Source organism: Coregonus lavaretus (genome assembly GCF_964263955.1).
Source record: "Coregonus lavaretus genome assembly, contig: HAP1_SCAFFOLD_7649, whole genome shotgun sequence".
Taxonomy (NCBI): domain Eukaryota; kingdom Metazoa; phylum Chordata; class Actinopteri; order Salmoniformes; family Salmonidae; genus Coregonus; species Coregonus lavaretus.
In genome coordinates, this window is record NW_028157422.1 from 4,923 (window position 1) to 25,487 (window position 20,565).

A 20,565-nucleotide genomic window follows, 5' to 3' on the forward strand; every position below is an offset into this window, starting at 1 on the left:
TGCATAACATTTAGAAGTTGTCCCTTTTGAGGTTTAGAAGAAGTGACTGCGAAATGCTAACACGTGTTCGTATAAGCTGATAGCCTTAGCGAAATCAGTGGTGGTAGTCAAAGTCGTTTTTAACTGTAATGCAGTTTATTGGTGACAATGACATGAACATGTATTGGGGTTGGCATCCATATATTATACTCTGATTTTTACCTGAACAGTGTGAAATACACATATAAACAACAGACTAAATGTAGGATAATTTTGCTGGGTGGCAATGAGGAGATTCGGGATCTTTCCCTAACGGCATCTTTCCCCCGCACGTTTCCAATGCATTTCTGTGGTTTTGGTTGAGTTCCATTGTCTGCTTTACTAATGTTCCCTTACATTTTTTCAAGCACTGAGCAAATTTCAGGTCTGCTGAGCTCAAACTTGAACATTGTGAAAATTCTGTGCAACCTCTGGCTCGCGTTTATTGTGAACAGTTAGGCTGTACCCGCTTTAAGTTACACTTATAACAGTGGCCAAGTAGGCTACTGTGACTATTTGATCATAATGTAGGCCTATCATAGTGGCCTACCATCAAAAACAACGGAGAAAAGGCATCCCATAATATTTTTTACATGGAAATAGCTGTTCTATCATTCAGCCTACAGTAGCAGCCAATGTGTGGTGTTCAATGTAGGCCTACATTCCGTGAGACTTTTGAAAAAAATATTCTGGGCTTGACATTAACCTGTTTATCCACTTGTTCTTCAGACAACGATGTGGCTGAAAATGTGTTGTTTGATGCAAGAAAACACTTCACAAAATAAGGTTAATTATTATTACCATACCATTATTACAGAGAATCAGACAAATTGCTACCCTCTGCCTATTGGCTACTTCGCTTACTCAAGCCTGTCTCAAAATATAACACTGCCCCTTTAAGACAGAAAACAAATGCTCTTTACCTGACTTGCTTTTCAAAGATGGCTAGAAATGCACACATTTTGTGCTCTTGTAGGAAGCAACCACTCCCCCATTGCTGACTAGAAATGAGCTATAACTGGGCTAATAACTCAATTACATGTGGCTACACGCAGCTCTCGCTTTGATCTCAAAACAAACGCATCTAATCGCCACCACTCATGCTGTAAACACAGTCCATATATGGCAATGGTCTACTTGCATATAGGGATACTGCAGCTCTGATTGTTTATGCCACACTGGTCTGTAGAGAATGGGCTGAGTCTTGCCTCTCAATGCAATAGAATCCTACTCCGGTGCGTTCTGCATACAAGAAAATCTCTTGCATAGTTAGTTTTGCATACTAAGTCTTTAATAGTCCGTTTTGTTTCGGTATGTTGCATTGAAAGTGGCTAATGTTGGCAATACCCACAGTAGAGGGAAACGATGATAGTGTTAACTAAATGGGAAAACTAGGAAGTTAATTAAAGTTCAATCTCGTGCTTCTCTGCGTGGGCTGATATTTCTTCTGCTTGGCAGTCCCGTGGGAGCTGCGTACCCGTGCAGCTTAGAGGGAACATTGCACTTTACTGCATCTATGGTCAACGTGGAGCTTAGAAACAAACAAATCTCCCCCAGCAGGGACTGCCATCCAGAAGATACAGCATGTGGATGGTGTAACTCACCACCAGTGGGGCGGAGGCCTGTCCGTCCAGGCCCAACCAAAGGAGGTCCAGGGGGCTTCAGGGTGTCGCCCGTCTCGCCTGGTGGTCTGAGGTCACTAGGGGCAGTGGGCTTCTGCTGCTGGAGGAGACCAGGGGAGAGATGAGCACACTAACAGCTGTCAATCCCAACTAAAACCACCACCACACTCACAGCATAGCAGATGATTAATTTAGCCCCACACTATGATATTAAATTAAGAAAGCGTCCCAGTGATTGCTTCCACGTTGCCGTGCATCATCATTCCTAATATGGATGATAGCCTCAGATGGCTGGCTGCTGATTAGAACACAGAGGATGCCAGTCAGCCAGCCAGCCAGCCAGTCAGCGAGCCAGCCAGCCGGCCAGTCAGCCAGCCAGCCACACAGAGACTCATTTAAAATAAAACATTAGGCAGCAAAGGGACAGTTGCTCCAAATAAGAACCTCAGAAAAAAAACAGATGTGAGATGAGATTATGGGAGGAGAGGGGAGAGCAACGCAAATAAAACCCTGTGGCAGCTAACTGTATAATAAAAATGAAAAGGCAGTATAAATAGATATGATAGGATAATAAATAGAAATGACAGCTTTATAGGGCCCTCCAGTTACATTCGATGAGACAGGGATAGGAGAGAGGGAATTAAAAGAGATGTAGAGGAGAGAGAGTTGGAGTGAGGGGAGAGGCTGTAAATCTCCAGGAGTCCCGGTGGCCAGGGTTGGCTACAGAGTCACTAAACAGAGACACAGAGGACCTCAGTCAGGGAGCCATATTTCCTGATGAAGTACCTGTATGTAAGATATTTATCCTCGCATGGTGGAGCAGTACCATGGTGGAGCAGTACCATGGTGGAGCAGTACCATGGTGGAGCAGTACCATGGTGGAGCAGTACCATGGTGGAGCAGTACCATGGTGGAGGAGTACCATGGTGGAAAAATACATGTTTAGGGAAAAAGGTCTGACCTCATGGTTCGATTTCCATGTCAAAGCAGAACGTGGAGGAACCCAGGGACCTTTTTTGTTGCCCTTTGTCAATGTCTTTCACTGTGCAAGCAGTGTGTGACACAGGAGAAAATATAATTATCATTTGGTGGGTGCTTATATTTGTCCTATTTCACACGTGTGAAATGGAAATGTGTTTTTTGCATATCCCACACTCCCTGAGACACCCTTGGAGTGTGGGTTCACGGCCAGGGTCTGCCATTATCAATTAGGGTTAAGTGCCTTGCTCAAGGGCACATTGGCATATTTTTCACCTTATCAGCTTTTCTGTTACTGGCCCAACGCTCTAACCGCTAGGTTACCTGCCACCCTGATATGTAGCTACTAGCGGTAAATAACTTCTTATTCATCACACAGCGTTCCAGAGCACAGGCAAGGTAGAGCCTGCTGCTGAAATGTCACTCTACAGTAAGTCAGATGTCAGGCAGCATGGCAGACATGGAGGGATGAAGGGAGAGATGAGGGGAGAGATGGAGGGATGAGGGGAGAGATGAAGGGATGAGGGGAGAGATGGAGAGATGAGGGGAGAGATGGAGGGATGAGGGGAGAGATGGAGGGATGAGGGGAGGGATGAGGGGAGAGATGGAGGGATGGAGGGAGAGATGAGGGGAGAGATGGAGGGATGAGGGGGGAGATGAAGGGATGAGGGGAGAGATGGAGAGATGAGGGGAGAGATGGAGGGATGAGGGGAGAGATGGAGGGATGAGGGGAGAGATGGAGGGATGGAGGGAGAGATGGAGGGATGAGGGGAGAGATGAAGGGATGAGGGGAGACATGGAGGGATGAAGGGAGAGATGAGGGGAGAGATGGAGGGATGAGGGGAGAGATGAAGGGATGAGGGGAGAGATGGAGAGATGAGGGGAGAGATGGAGGGATGAGGGGAGAGATGGAGGGATGAGGGGAGGGATGAGGGGAGAGATGGAGGGATGGAGGGAGAGATGAGGGGAGAGATGGAGGGATGAGGGGGGAGATGAAGGGATGAGGGGAGAGATGGAGAGATGAGGGGAGAGATGGAGGGATGAGGGGAGAGATGGAGGGATGAGGGGAGAGATGGAGGGATGGAGGGAGAGATGGAGGGATGAGGGGAGAGATGAAGGGATGAGGGGAGAGATGGAGGGATGAGGGGAGAGATGGAGGGATGAGGGGAGAGATGGAGGGATGAGGGGAGAGATGGAGGGATGAGGGGAGAGATGGAGGGATGGAGGGATGAGGGGAGAGATGGAGGGATGAGGGGAGAGATGAGGGGAGAGATGGAGGGATGAGGGGAGAGATGGAGGATGAGGGGAGAGATGAAGGGATGAGGGGAGAGATGGAGAGATGAGGGGAGAGATGGAGAGATGAGGGGAGAGATGAAGGGATGAGGGGAGAGATGGAGAGATGAGGGGAGATATGGAGGGATGAGGGGAGATATGGAGGGATGAGGGGAGCGATGAGGGGAGAGATGGAGGGATGAGGGGAGAGATGAGGGGAGAGATGGAGGGAGAGATGGAGGGATGAGGGGATGAGGGGAGAGATGGAGGGATGAGGGGAGAAATGAAGGGATGAGGGGAGAGATGGAGAGATGAGGGGAGAGATGGAGGGATGAGGGGAGAGATGGAGGGGAGGTGGAGGGATGTGGGAGAGATGGAGGTTGAGGGGAGAGTGGTGAGATGTGGGGAGAGTTGGAGGGATGTGGGGAGTGATGGTGGTTGAGGGATGTGGAGGGATGAGGGTGAGTGTGGTGTGAGGGTTGTGGGAGGGATGTGGGGATGATGGGTGGTGTGGGGAGAGATGGTGGGATGTGGGTGAGGTGAGTGGGAGGATGGAGGGTGAGGGGTGGAGTGGTGGTGGATGGAGTGGATGTGGGGAGGATGAGGGGTGGGTGGTGGGGAGATGGAGGGATGAGGGGAGTTGGAGGGGATGTGGGGGAGGATGGAGGGATGAGTGGAGGGATGGGGGAAGGATGAGGGAGAGATGTAGGGATGAGAGGAGGTTAAGGAGAGGAGTTGAGGATACTGTAGGCTGGAGCTGTTGGAGAGGTTCCATCTGGAGAGACAGGATAGACAGCAGTTAGTTAGGTCATCATGAGTAAGGTAGTAAAATTATCATATTTAATTTCTATTCAATTTAGTTTAGTTTATCTCAAGACTTCCAGGGATGATATTATGCAAAGTGAATTGGAAAGGGAAGTATAATAAAGCTCATGTTTTATGCATATGGTATTATGGGGCGGCAGGTAGCTTAGTGGTTAAGAGCATTGTGCCAGTAACCGAAAGGTCGCTGGTTCTAATCCCCGAGCCGACTAGGTGAAAAATCTGTAGATGTGCCCTTGAGCAAGGCACTTAACCCTATTTGCTCCTGTAAGTCGCTCTGGATAAGAGCGCCTGCTAAATGACCAATTATTTTATAATTATTATGGGTAGTATTGGAGACAATGGCCAGACAGACACTCAGACAGACACTTAAAACAGTGAGAAGAGCAGACAATTAAGCAGCCAGCAAAGACTTCCTCAAACCAACCCATTAAACATCTTAACAACATTATGGAGGAATGCAAGTCAAGGACTGGACGTCATCTAGTAAAAGGGGAAGTGATTACATCAGCAATCAGACTCTCCACATTCATTCCTATGACACTGTTTAGTGACACACCATTCATTTATTAGGAATGTGACAGAACAGAAAGCCTGGGGGACTGTTTAAAAACATCTATATCAACAGACAGGGACTCCAATGGGCTGTTAATTCAATCCCATTTAATCCAATGAAACGCAGTGTCATTCAAAAGCCAAAGCTAAGAAATGAGTCCTCTGATACAGCATGGACCATCCTGAGTAGGATATCCTACATTAGCATATTCCAAGCTCTCTTCTACTGATGGTGTTGAGGTTAAACCTTAGCTGTATTTCAGGTAAAGGGTTACTACCAGAGTGGAAGCAGGAGGGGTTTAGGGAGTGGTTGGGAAACTGACCCTTGCTCCATTCCATCCCTGGTGTAATGCTGCTAGGAATGAAGGGTCACACTTTACAAAGCACCAGGGAGGGGGGCATGTGGGTGGAGCGGGGGAGAGGTTGCAAGTGCTCCTTATTCCTCAGGTTGAAGGAGCAATGTTTTATCGCACATCATTTTCCATCAATCAGGAACCATGAAGGGATTTGAATATCATCCTTGATCCAATCCAAACCACTTTCTACACCCCTTGTCCTCCCTGTAAGGGTGTTGTACCTTTCTGGGATGGGGCGTCCAGCGCAGACTGGGAGACTTTGGTCTGGGCAGACAGCAGCAGTTCATACGTGTGATCCTCCTCCGCTGTCTCCCCCCTCTCATCGATGCTGCTGTTAGTGTATAGGGCCTGTGAGGGAGAGAGGGGAGACAGGGTCAACATAGTACAGAACACCCATACCACCTCTGTTAGGCTTGTGTAGCATTAATCTCAGACTGTCCTGTGATGCTGAGGACTCCTACAGTGAGATAAATCACTCCACAGTGCTCTCTCAGGGTTGTACTAGATCCTAAGGTTATCTACACAGTCCTTAGCTCGTTCCTCACACACAAAACTAGCAGGAACTAATTGATTGCTTTGGCCAAAAGTTACGGAAAGGAAAGGGAAAGGAGGATACCTAGTCAGTTGCACAACTGAATGCATTCAACCAAATGCGTCTTCTGCATTTAACCCAACCATTGCAACATAGTCCTTCAAAAAGGAGCTTTAATTACCATATATACTGACCTCTGAGCTAAGCTCCTCTTCATGGCCTGGGGCAGGTTGGGATTGGTGAGCCAGCCGGTCTTTCTGTAATTGACAAACAGAGAACGAAATCACTGATTGTGCTTAGACTGTGCTCAGACATTCGGTTGACACATATCTTGAAGTAGGAGGTCGGCTGAACTGGAGCCTTGAATTCAAACATAGATTTTTGCTTTAACACTAGAAAAGCTGAGAGCGCATCATGTGGACGCAAAACGAATGTACATTTTTAATTATACATTCCATTTTTGTAATGTCCCCCCCCCGCCGCCCACGTCCTTGACTTTTCCTAAATAAGTCTATATAACACACCGTAATTTTTTTAATCTTAATATCACAAGCAGAATGTGTTATAAACAGTTGTCTTTTTTTTTTTTGCCTGCCCTCATTCACTGGCAGTCAGCCTGCACAGCTGATAATGGCCCATCAAAACTACACCTAAACTATACTCACCAGCCAGTTTATCGGGTACACCCATCTAGTACCGGGTCGGACCCCCCTTTGCCTCCATGCTGACGCGATGGCATTACGCAGTTGCTGCAGATTGGATGGGGGTTCATGCTGTGAACAGGCCGTTCCATCTCATCCCAAAGATGTTCTATTGGGTTGAGGTCTGGGGAATAAGCAGGCCACTCAAGTAAACTGAGCTCGCTGTCATGTTCCAGGTGATGTTTTTCCACTCCTCAATTGTCCAGTGTTGGTGATCACGTGCCCACTGGAGCCACTTCTTCTTGATTTTAGCTGATAGGAGTGGAACCCGGTGTGGTCGTCTGCTGCAATAGACCATCCGTGACAAGGATCGACGAGTTGTGCGTTCCGAGATGCAGTTCTGCGCACCACTGTTGTACTGCACCGTTATTTATCTGTTTGTTGTCCGCCTGTTAGCTTGCACGATTTTTGCCATTCTCCTTTGACCTCTCCCATCAACAAGCTGTTTTTACACACAGGAATGCCGCTGACTGTATGTTTTTTTGTTTGTCGCACCATTCTCAGTAAAGCCTAGACACTGTTGTGCGTGAAAAGCCCTCGGGCCTTTTTGGCAGAATGACCGCGATTCCATGCACTCCCTACATGCAACATTCAAAGCGCAGTAATATATTTAATCTCTAAATATGCCATTCTGTTCTTTTGAAATGCATTATCTTAGTTTCATAATGTTCCTTAAGACTTGCCCTTAACAAATTAATAATGCATTTTCTTTCTGATAATTTTTATTTAATGGATTTTAACACTTGAATTGTGGTGTTTTAGTGGTTTTTCATTTGTACATATAGCCTACAGTTACATAAACTAATGAAAATGCTACTGTGTTCTTTGAAACACATTTTCTTTCGTAGTGTAATGTTACCTAAGACCTTCATAAACACAACCAAATGATTATATGAAATGTATTTATTAGACTGTTAGAATGTTGACGTCCAAAAGACTCGTCATTGTCCCAGGCTTTTCTAGTGTTAAAGAGATATGCTGTCATAATTTCGAAATCCAGTCCACTCAACAACAATTAAATGCAGAGAACTATTGCCCTCTAGTGGAGAACAAATATTTTAGATGCCCAGCCACGCAAACCTCTTGAGTCACATGTTGTGCGTTTCTGTGGTGGAAGGCAGAGTTCCAACCAACCTTTCCGGCTTCACTGTCAGGCCGTCCAGAGTCCCTGTCGGAGGACTTCCCGCTGGCCAGGCTGTCTAGAGAGTGACAGGAGGTGGCCTCAAACAGAGCCTCATACGGGCTCTCCTCCTCAGGCCCCGGGGCCAGCCCCGAGAGCAGCTCACTCACCACCTCCATCTCACCTACAACACACACACACACATTTTAACACACATATTGATACACATTCTTCTACAGGTGAACATTCACAGCATCACACAGGTAGACATCCTTGGCTGGTGGTTACATGTTAACACCATATCCTCAAACAGCTCACATAACTTGAGGTTTTCTGTATAGATATGACATACCTTTTTTCCTCGGACCAGGGCTCTCATTAGGCGGAGGGAGAGGGGGAGGAGGCAAGTCTAAAACAGGGGGATTTCCTGACATATGACCTGCAGAGAAATAAGGAAGAAAAGTAATAATATCATTAGTCAGATAAAACACTTTTTGAAATCAGTTTGAGGTCATCTTTCTTTATAATCCCATAGGGAACCATTGATCTCTGTATTTCTTACCACGGATTAGAGCTGCTATCTGCCGGCTCTTCTGAGAGGGCATCTCTCTGACAGTGTCCAGCGCAGTCAGGCCCTTGTTGTCCACCATGTTCACATTAACCCCTGGAGCAGGACGGCCAGGGAGGAGAGAGGGAGGAGACACAGAGGACAGAGCAGGGGATTAGGGGAGGAGAGACAGACGAGCAGGGGGTTATTTCTGCATTATTCAGTGGATATAAACGTGTTGTGTTGTATCTTATAAGCATGTTGACTAAATGGAGGCATCAGTGTCTGACCTGCCCTCAGAAGTTTCTGCACCACGTCAGTCTTCCCAAAGAGAGCTGCTTCATGGAGGGCACTGCCCTTCTCCGTCTGCAGAGAGACAACAAACACACCATAATCAAAACAGTGCTGATGCTGAGCAATAACAAAACATGTAGAGACACCAAAGTAGACTCCCGGCCAGCAACATACACCACAGCAGAGGTCAGATCTCTAACCCGAACCCTCCCTGCTGAGAGGAACAGGTGAAGACCTGCTATCTAGACCGCCACAATGCTTTGATTCTGATTCCACTCCTCTCATCTTGGTCAGCTAGGACATACAGCTTAAGGCTAAACCAGCAGGATACTTCCTGAACAAACAGAACAGGTTTGATCAGCGTGAAATAGAAGTTTGGCTTTTGGTTATTTATACCCTGCCGGCCACCACCCCTGTGTGTTTTGCTATGGAGAATTATTTGATTGAGGAATCAAAGCAGATCATTTTCCAGCTCATAGCGCCATGCTAAAGGAAACCTGCAGGAAGCAGGACCTGAATGATTCTTGGTGGCCCAGACCTGCTACAGAGCAGAGATGAGAAGAGGTAGGACACGACAAATGGATGGCATAGTCTGGTATAAGGATGGGAGAGGGCCAAAAGCCCCCTTTAACACTGTCTCTGTAGCCTAAATAAAGAGCTCAAGAGGTTTGAGTCAAAAGCCTATGAGTGTGTAGGCCTAAATGCTGCAAACAGACTATCAAATCATACCACATGGTGTGTACACAAAATAACATTATGGACACATTCAGTCTCTATATATCCACACAACTACACTCTCACACCAACTGATCATTAAGCATGCAGGAGACACAACAGACCCAGTGTTCTCCGCAGTCCTCACCTCGTAGTTTATGTCCATGCCAGCGTCCAGCAGTACCTCCACCACGGCCAGGTGTCCGTTGCGTGACGCCAGGTGCAGCGGCGTGTGTTTCTTGGTGTTGCAGCTGAGCAGGTTGGGGTGGGCGGTGAGCAGCAGCTTGACCACCTCTAGCCGGCCGTAGAGCGCCGCCAGGTCCAGCGGCGTCTCAAACTTGTTGTTCCTCATGGTGGGGTCGGTCAGCTCCTCTAGCAGCAGACGCACCACCTGGGTGTGGCCGTACTGGGCGGCACAGTGGAGGGGGGTCTCGTTGTCATTGTTCTGTTGGAGGAGGGAGGAAGGGGGACCAGAAAGGAAAGGGGAGGAATGGGAGGCAGGGGGTGAACATCCACATAGAGGAGGTTGAGAAAGAGGTAGAGGGGGTGGATATCAGGAAGAAGGGAGGGAGGGTGGGAGGGAGGGAGGGTGGGAGGATTAAGTGAGTCATGGTCCAGCTTCCAGAAAGCAGTGATTGAGGACTCATGATTGTGTCACTTAGGTTATGCCAATCAGCGCTTAGCAACCACCACATAAGCCAATATGTCTAAAGGTCACAGAAGAGCACCAATCAGGAATACGAGGCCGAAGGGAAGCGCTGGCTAGCTAAGAGAAAGAGATGCTGGGAGAATACTGGGGAGTGGGGACTGAAGTAGAACTGTCTAACACCTGCTTCTTATATAAATGTGACGAAAGGACAATCTGTTGACATTTAGGAAAGACACACTTCTGTGATGACAATATGTCATGTGTTGCTTGGTTGTTTAAGTATCTGCTTCTTGCAGACAGAGATAGGGGTGACCACCAGTGTGAAAGAGGTGAGTGTTGTGGTGACAGACACCAAGTGTGGTGAGTGTGATCCATGCAGTGCTTCACATGCAGAGGCATATGTTACCAGGGTGACCCAGCGAGATACAGTACTAGAGGGACACGGCTCATATGTCAATACAATCTGTGGTCCTGAGAGCAGAACAGTGGATGGATGAGGAACTGGCTTGTCTAGTAACAGAGACATGATGGCAATACTGAGGACAAAGGTCTGACTGCACATGGAGACACACAGACTATGAGTGCAATGGACGGAATAAATATATATTTTTAAATAGAGATAATCTCCTAGCGCAGAGAGCAAGGATAAAACCTATTATGTTAACTATAACAACTTTATAACAATATTATAACAAACACAGCTTTTACACTCAAAAAGCAACCACACTACGATGCTGAGTTAGTCGCAACATATGCCGTAGCCAAATGTAATCTCTATATCATATTGAGAGAATATCAGAGATAATATCAGAACAATGTGGGAGAGGATCAGACATATGTTCACATTGTAACATGTTAACAGAATCACAAACGTCATATCTAGCTTATGTCAGCAGCATATTCAGTAGAGTGGACTACCACCAGCAGCCAGAAGAGGGCGTACAATACAGCCTGATAGATCAGCGGAGACAAAATAATGGTCTTAATAACCAATCAATATCCAACTCAGAACAATTTATATGTAATGACACTTTATTCTCTCTCACATTCATCACAAAGGGAATTTGATGCTAGGTCATATTCCTAGAAGGGCAGTCTGGGAACACTAGCTAACACACAGAACTTTCCAATGTAATCTCAGTGGCTGACAACACTAGCAGTATGCTGTGTACAACAGGTCTGACATCATACAGGTTTGATGGTTTGTAAACACAATACAAACCTAAAGGTAATGAATGAATAACTGTTGTAAGGAGACCAACCATAAACACCCCAAGGCTAGCTATTCTGTGCCAGTCAACAACAATTGTGTACCAGGGTGTGGCAACAATGCCAGCCTGCAACATGCCCTGAGTGCCAGTCATGCTACAGCCACCTAGAAGCAGCCGACAGCTGGCAGGAGAATACCCACACACTGTGTGCCAGGTTGGGTCACTCCCTGGAGGAGGAGGAGCCAGCTGAGCCTTTATTCTGCCGTTAGAGGCAGGATCATGGAGACGGGGTGAGGGTGGGGGTAAGTGGAAGGTTACAGGGCCCCTCCCCTCTGACTAACACAAAGATCAGCAGGTGTCTACTGCTGAATTGTTCAAGGTACTGAGAGAGAGAGAGAGAGAGAGAGAGAGGACTACACTGGCAAAGACAGGTTACAGCTAAAGCTGAAAGAAAGCAGGAGGAGAAAGAAAAAATTATGATCCGAGCCAGGGGGAAACCAAACAACACCTGCCTTTCTGGATAGACGGGGACAGAGAGGCAGGAAGAGAGAGAAGGGGACAGAGAGGCAGGAAGAGAGAGACGGGGACAGAGAGGCAGGAAGAGAGAGACAGGGACAGAGAGGCAGGAAGAAAGAGACGGGGACAGAGAGGCAGGGAGAGAGAGACGGGGAAAGAGAGGCAGGAAGAGAGTTCGGGGACAGAGAGGCAGGGAGAGAGAGACGGGGACAGAGAGGCAGGGAGAGAGACGGGGACAGAGAGGCAGGAAGAGAGAGACGGGGACAGAGAGGCAGGAAGAGAGAGTTTCGGGGACAGAGAGGCAGGGAGAGAGACGGGGACAGAGGCAGGGAGAGAGAGACGGGGACAGAGAGGCAGGGAGAGAGAGACGGGGACAGAGAGGCAGGGAGAGAGAGACGAGGACAGAGAGGCAGGGAGAGAGAGACGAGGACAGAGAGGCAGGGAGAGAGACGGGGACAGAGAGGCAGGAAGAGAGAGACGGGACAGAGAGGCAGGGAGAGAGAGACTGGGACAGAGAGGCAGGGAGAGAGAGACTGGGACAGAGAGGCAGGGAGAGAGAGAGGGGCTCTGTTCACAAACACAAACAGACCCCACAGAGCCCCAGGACAACAACAACACAATTAGACCCAACCAAATCATGAGAAAACAAAAAGAGAATTACTTGACACATAAGAAAGAATTAACAAAAAAAACTGAGCAAACTAGAATGCTATTTGGCCCTAAACAGAGAGTACACAGTGGCAGAATACCTGACCACTGTGACTGACCCAAACTTAAGGAAAGCTTTGACTATGTACAGACTCAGTGAGCATAGCCTTGCTATTGAGAAAGGCCACCGAAAGCAGACCTGGCTCTCAAGAGAAGACAGGCTATGTGCACACTGCCCACAAAATGAGGTGGAAACTGAGCTGCACTTCCTAACCTCCTGCCAAATGAATGACCATATTAGAGACACATATTTCCCTCAGATTACACAGATCCACAAAGAATTCGAAAACAAACCCAATTTTGATAAACTCCCTTATCTACTGGGTGAAATACCACAGTGTGCCATCACAGCAGAAAGATTTGTGACCTGTTGCCACAAGAAAAGGGCAACCGGTGAAGAACAATCACCATTGTAAATACAACCCATATTTATGTTTATTTATTTTCCCATTTGTACTTTAACTATTTGCACATTGTTACAGCACTGTATATATACATAACATGACATCTGAAATGTCTTTATTCTTTTGGAACTTCTGAGTGTAATGTTTACTGTTAATTTGTATTGTTTATTTCACTTTTGTTTACTATCTACTTCACTTGCATTGGCAATGTTAACATATGTTTCCAATGCCAATAAATACCTTAAATTGAATTAAATTGAAATTGAATTGAGGGACAGGGAGAAAGAGGGACAGGGAGAGAGAGGGACAGGGAGAGAGAGGGACAGGGAGAGAGAGGGACAGGCTGAGAGAGGGACAGGCTGAGAGGGGCAGGCTGAGAGGGGCAGGCTGAGAGGGGCAGGCTGAGAGGGGCAGGCTGAGAGGGGCAGGCTGAGAGGGGCTTGGTCTGGCCTTGTGTGAGCTGCACTAAACAAACACAATAAAGACCACGGAGCAGAAGAACACTCCAAAACTAAAAGCCTGCTAGGGTTTTGCCAGTTAAGGTTTGGGATTTGACTAATTGTTCCTTCCTGCTTATCCTCTGTGTTTTTGGTCTAAATTAAGGTTTGGCTCTCTCGTTCTTTGTTTCTCTCTCTGTCTCCCTCTCTCTCCGTCTCGGTTTCTCTCTCTCCCCATTTGCTGCAGGGGCATGGCGCGACCATCGGTGACGCACCGTCAACTGTTTTGTCATCACAAGCTTTGTAAATAGATGTAACTCCCAACTGTTAGATGCCGGCAACTTCAGAGGAACATGTTTTATAGCCTTGGGTATACAGGTTTACTTGCACAGCCTGGATAAATCTGCCATAACAATATCCAAATAGAAACCAGCTTCACCCTGTATGTGCGCTGGCTAACTGCCCTGATTATGGCCTATTGAATTCTGCCTGCAAAAACCAAGACTTCCTCAAGACTTACAGCAAAAGGGGAGAGAGATTTGCCATAGCATGAACACATGATCAGTGTCTAGTTTTAAGACACCAAAAATCACATCACCAATGAAGTCTGACACTCCAGAGGATCCCCTCCTCTCCGTCTCAGTGGTGTGGCCAGTGATGTTCGTTCTGTGGTTGTGAGTCTGACAACATCTGATCATATTAGCCATGGCTGGCCTCTCCGGTGGCCGCAGCAGAGCAAAGCGCAGGGTGAGCAGCATGAATCAGACCTTCCCTGTGCCGCCTCCACCACTCCACACTAGCCTACTGCACAGGGGTCCACGTGAGCCTGCAAACCAACAGCTGTTCAAACGCTAACATAACAAAGTAGAGGGCCACACGCACTCCGGTCCTGGTCATCCACAGGGCAGAGTTGACTGATGTGATGGGCAGCTACAATCAAGAGAAGGATTAGTACCCTAGTTTGTATTCCTGGATAGTACACAGTATGAAGCCTGTGTGAACAACAGTGGTAGATTCCACAATAGCATGGTACAATGATAAATGGGCCTTCGTCCTAATCTAGACTCCAGTGCGTGTCAGGCACACTCAGATTAAAGTGCTTTCTCAGATTAAAGCTCAACATAACACTAACCAGGAACATCTGGAGACTAGGCCTAACCTCTGCACTGTTGTGATGCCAGTCACACTAGAATGTTCCAGTTCCGGAAGAGAAGAAACGTGCTGCAGTTTGACTGTGTGTAGGGCTACTGGCTGAGATGCTAACGAGGAGCGACTAATGACCTCTGGCATGTAATGTGCTCGCTGGGCTGGCGGAGCGTGGGATAGGAGGGGTTACGTCACGCTCTACCCTCTGGTTAAGGGGGAAGGGGGGTGAGGGGTGGAGGGGCAGGCAGCTGTTGTGGCCACTGGGCCACAGGGTTGCCCACACACTGCACGCGACTGCTCGTAGTATGCACACAGAATTGTAAATCCCTGTTTTTCACATGTCCACACATATAATGCGAGAAAGACACACGAGGCAAGCTCATCTCAAATGGCTGGAGACTGAAGATAGCAGATAGGTTGCCTGGCTACCCAAACTCCTTGCTCCGGCCAAACACTATGCCACGCCCACGGACGTTAGTTTCTTTTCCAGAGCCAGAATTCACGTGGGTAAAGCAGCGTTTTGAAAATTCGTCATTGGCTTTGATACTTTGATTTGTTAGAGATGATCCAATCGCTGATGACTTTGTTTTGTCCAACAACCTTCATTTTGACATCACCACAAACGCCTTCAACGATGGCAGTCTCAGACTGAAGTATGTAGCGAACACAGTTTGAGTCGTCAGGCAAGTAGATAGTAGCTTTCTCCAGCATCTCTCTCTCCTCCCCCACTGCCCTCAAGCAACAACTCTATCTACAGCAGAAAACCAGGCGTATGCTGGATGTGATTATGCATAAAGGATGAAGGGAAAGAAACCTGTCCATCAAATGGACAGATGCCCTTATGAGGGGCTCTAGCTTCAATTCCATGTGTGATTCGAGCATTTAGTATCTGCATGGATGCATGTAGGAATGTTGAAGGAGATATGAAGGAGAAAATGGGCTGGTGTCGGATGTGATGTGTGGCAGTAGACAGAGATGGACACAGGGGCTAAGCTAAAGCCAATGAGAACGCTAACAGACTGTGGGGCAGTGTGCCCACAGTGCAGTGGGGCGAGCATATCCTCCCCTCCTCAGACAAGCTGGCCCTTCCGATTAGGAGGCAAAGTCTTTTTTTTTTTTTAAAGGCACATTGCATTGTCATTCAATATTAGCTCTCATACCTGGTGTGAATCACAGCATGACTGAAATTCCATACTGTTCCCTTTTTAGGTTCTCTGGTGTTATTTTCAGGGCACTGTCAGGCTACAGCAAGCAGTGTTTATGTATTACACTGTGTGTTTAACTTAGTGCCATCTCATTCTCCCTCTGTGTAGTATAATGCTGGGAAGCTGGGTGCATGACTGTGTGAAGGCCAACCATCTGAAGGTACAGCACATTTTGTTAGACAGGTGACCTATATTGGAGACGGAGGACTGTTAGACTTGCAGCTTTGACATATTTCAAGAGCAGTAACGCACGTTCCTCGAAAATACCACTACTATCAGACACCAGGCTTTTTCGATGGAAAACATTGTTTTAAATATAGGAGCAGGGAAATTATGACTAAGTGTTACATTTTATTTTTATATTTTGTGCCCTGGGGAGGATCTCCCTGGGGACACAATCAAGCTTCCATGATCAATCGCTTTTCCTTATTGGGGCAATATCAGAATATCATCAAGTGGCAGGCCCATTAGAGATAGTAACACTGGGAGAGCGTTGCAGCAACACTTAATAAACATTACAGCTAGGCAGCACTAGGGCCAGGAGGACTGAGAGAGAGGGGCTGTTTGAGCTGTGTCCAGGCTGAGCTACAGTGCTTCCCTGAGGGGGAGAGCCTGCACTTAAAGCCCCCTCCTCCTCCATAAACCCATGCCCACAACCACCCCTCCCATCTCTAGCTAGCTAACTCCATGACACACACCCCTATCTTCTCTCCTGCTCCGTGTTCCACTGGGTCAGTCACTGCTGCTGCAAGACCAATCAGCCGTGACACCGTTACCATGACAACATCCCACCTCTCCCTTGCTCTCTTCCACAGTGGTGCAGACTCACAGGCAGAAAAACAGAGAGAGGGAGAGACACACACTGAGCAGCGAGCACGCTCTGCCTGACATTGATGCAAAGAGACTGGTACACAGAAAAGCTCCCTCTCCTCGGAAGACATTTCTCCGGTTGTTACAAAAACACTGAGATGTTAGGAACACAAAGGCTCTTTTGGGGGACCCAGAGAGAGATCCACAGTCACATGATGCCATCACCATCACTGCCAGAGCATCCATCCAGCCTGCATCCATCCATGTTTCTGATTTATTCATAACAGCTTATCCATTATTTAGGTCTACTGTGGCCAGGTATTGGACCCCATACTACTGTATTCCAAAACCAACAGAGAAGCTAACCCCCACAGACGACAACTGGTCAGTCTGACAACTAAACCACATCCTAAACGTTTACATTAAGAGGAGCAATAATTATACAGCACTAGAGGACATGTAAAACATATGCTGCATGTCGCTTTAAGGCACCCAAAGCTAAGAGGCTTAAGTTAGCGCTGAAGAAATGTGACACCATTTTAAAAATAGTTTGATTTCCAAATGCTTTCCTCAAAACACAAGCTTTGAACTCTCAACACTCCAGTGATGGTGTTAGCCTCAATTTGATGTTAAGGTAACATTGCCTCTGTCAGTATGATAAATGAAGTGTTAATGGTGAAGTTCAGTAGTTCAAAATCTTTGGGGGAAAGACTATCTGACTGAAGCTTGACTGTCTAAGCGTGAATGATGCTTCTACACATACAGTAGGACGTAATGACCCTAGACAAACATGAGCACATACACGTCTAGAGCAAACTCAAGGTAAAATGTAGGAGAAACACCAAGGAACACACACAGGTCAGAAATGACTGACATGTAACACCTACAGTTGAAGTCGGAAGTTTACATACACCTTAGCCAAATACATTTTATACTTCGTTTTTCACAATTCCTGAAATGTAATCCTAGTAAAAATTCCCTGTCTTAGGTCAGTTAGGATCACCACTTTATTTTAAGAATGTGAAATGTCAGAATAATAGTAGAGAGAATTATATATTTCAGCTTTTATTTCTTTCATCACATTCCCAGTGGGTCAGAAGTGTACATACACTCAATTAGTATTTGGTAGCATTGCCTTTAAATTGTTTAACTTGGGTCAAACTTTTCGGGTAGCCTTCCACAAGCTTCCCACAATAAGTTGGGTGAATTTTGGCCCATTCCTCCTGACAGAGCTGGTATAACCGAGTCAGGTTTCTAGGCCTCCTTGCTCGCACACGATTTTACAGTTCTGCCCTCAAATTTTCTATAGGATTGAGGTCAGGGCTCTGTGATGGCCACTCCAATATCTTGACTTTGTTGTCCTTAAGCCATGTTGCCACAACTTTGGAAGTATGCTTGGGGTCATTGTCCATTTGGAAGACCCATTTACGACCAAGCTTTAACTTCCTGACTGATGTCTTGAGATGTTGCTTCAATATATCCACATAATGTTCCTTCCTCATGATGCCATCTATTTTGCAAAGCACCCCCACAGCATGATGCTGCCACCCCTGTGCTTCACGGTTGGGATGGTGTTCTTCGGCTTGCAAGCATTCCCCTTTTTCCTCCAAACATAACGATGGTCATTATGGCCAAACAGTTCTATTTTTGTTTCATCAGACCAGAGGACATTTCTCCAAAAAGTACGATCTTTGTCCCCATGTGCAGTTGCAAACCGTAGTCTGGCTTTTTTATGGCGGTTTTGGAGCAGTGGCTTCTTCTTTGCTGAGCGGCCTTTCAGATTATGTCGATATAGGACTTGTTTTAGTGTGGATATAGATACTTTTGTACCTGCTTCCTCCAGCATCTTCACAAGGTCCTTTGCTGTTGTTCTGGGATTGATTTGCACTTTTCGCACCAAAGTACGTTAATCTCTAGGAGACAGAACGCGTCTTCTTCCTGAGCGGTATGACGGCTGTGTGGTCCCATGGTGTTTATACTTGCGTACTATTGTTTGTACAGATGAACGTGGTACCTTCAGGCGTTTGGAAATTTCTCCCAAGGATGAACCAGACTTGTGGAGGTCTACAATTTATTCTGAGGTCTTTGTTGATTTCTTTTGATTTTCCCATGATGTCACGCAAAGAGGCACTGAGTTTGAAGGTAGGCCTTGAAATACATCCACAGGTACACCTCCAATTGACTCAAATGATGTCAATTACCCTATCAGAATCTTCTAAAGCCATGACATCATTTTCTGGAATTTTCCAAGCTGTTTAAAGGCACAGTCAATTTAGTGTATGTAAACTTTTGACCCACTGGAATTGTGATACAGTGAATTATAAGTGAAATAATCTGTCTGTAAACAATTGTTGGAACAATTACTTGTGTCATGCACGAAGTAGATGCCCTAACCGACTTGCCAAAACTATAGTGTATGTACATTTCCGACTTCAACTGTGTGTCATTGAAATCACATTGCATCCATTCTATGTTGTGGTTCTGTCCCCAAGGGACTAATTGTCCCCCACAATAAAATCGGGGAGGGGACTGTGGATCGGTCTCCGTCCGTCCGCCTTCCGTCCATCTGTTCGTACGTTAGTCACATGCGATATCTCAGACAGCACTGGCCCGATTTTGACGAAACTTGGGTGAATGATGCGTCTTGCCATAGAGATCCAGCATTTACTAGATTACACTGATTGGCCCACGGCGGGAGCTATAGTAATTAACTGAAATTTGTCACACCAGAGAGGAAGAAGCGAAGCGAGAGGGATAACTGGGCCCAAAATCTGTCTACTCCAGCAGGTGGCGTTTTGTTTTTTTTGCTCACCAAGCGAGGAGTTTTTGCATGGAGGTCAATGAGAGTGTCAAATTTGGTTAACAAAAAATGTAATGGCTTGTTTGCAACGTGTGGTTTATTTAATCTAATAGAAGAAGTTTCATAGTGCTTAGGTTGTTACAAGTGTACAGATATAAGTAGGACACGTGACATCCCAACAACTTTGAGAAAAAAAACTTTATATCGGAGTTATGCCTGTTGTTCACAAGCATATCTGCCCTCTCATTGGCTAGAATGGTGCCACCTGATCTTGCCTCCCCCCGACTGCCTTCTAGTCTGAGTAAGTCTCTTTAAGTAACATTCCACTCCTTGCCACACGTTGTCATTGCCAACGACTTTGGCACATGACATGGAGTACAGTGAGTAGATTAGCTAAAGAGACTGGTACCCAGGATAAATGCCTTCCATTTTGTAAGAATATTTTTTTTTCCATTGTTAGAGCGGCCACTTGAATCTGGTCAACATAATGGATAATCTGTGGTCACACACAATAACAGAAATGTGTTAGTCACACGCATCATTTGTGGGGGACGACATGTTTACTGTTGCCTGTTGCCTTGTTCATATTTACAACTAATGAGAGAGGATGGTCCCAAAGAGACATACAGAGTCCTTCAACGTCATCTGACTGTATAAACAGGAAAACTGACTATGGAACACAACAGCAGTAGTACTAATAACTTTGCAAATCCACCTTTCCAATTCTTCTCAGTTACCAGAAGGTGAAAGTTTCTAGGGAGAGAACCCCAAGAAATCACAAGAAATGTACCCAGAAAAAGTGAAAGCAAGTCCCCTTATCTCTGCAACAGACTGCCAGTGCAAGCTAAGCAAGAATCAAACCCAAGCATCAAACCCAGGAATGGCGAAGAGATTTTGTGCAACAACTAGTTGTGTGAGTACAATGGAAGCAGGAAAGAGAATAATAGGGAAGCAGCAGCCTTCTGAGCATCTGTCTGTCTGTCTGGCTGGGTGGGTACACACCTTGGCATTAATATGCAGGTCAAAGGGCCCACAGCGTTTCAACTCTTTGTGCTCTACAGAGGAGCTCTAGGAGGGAAGAAAAATGAAGCAATGGTTTTTCACTCACACACAGGCAATGCATGACAGTCAGTTGCAAGAATGAGTCA

At 46.5% G+C, this 20,565-nt stretch overlaps 1 protein-coding gene across 1 annotated transcript; it reads right to left on the reverse strand.

The window, feature by feature from the left end:
• Nucleotides 1-1,622: 1,622 nt before the first annotated feature.
• LOC311125450 (ankyrin repeat and SAM domain-containing protein 1A-like) lies at nucleotides 1,623-20,485 on the reverse strand (the record flags this gene model as incomplete). The annotated part of the gene is made up of 10 exons (XM_084199502.1): nucleotides 1,623-1,740; nucleotides 5,591-5,622; nucleotides 5,845-5,971; nucleotides 6,350-6,412; nucleotides 7,991-8,160; nucleotides 8,329-8,415; nucleotides 8,539-8,640; nucleotides 8,814-8,889; nucleotides 9,680-9,976; nucleotides 20,420-20,485. Coding segments are annotated over 10 exons (1,138 nt in total), but the record flags the coding sequence as incomplete, so codon positions are not given.
• Nucleotides 20,486-20,565: the final 80 nt, after the last annotated feature.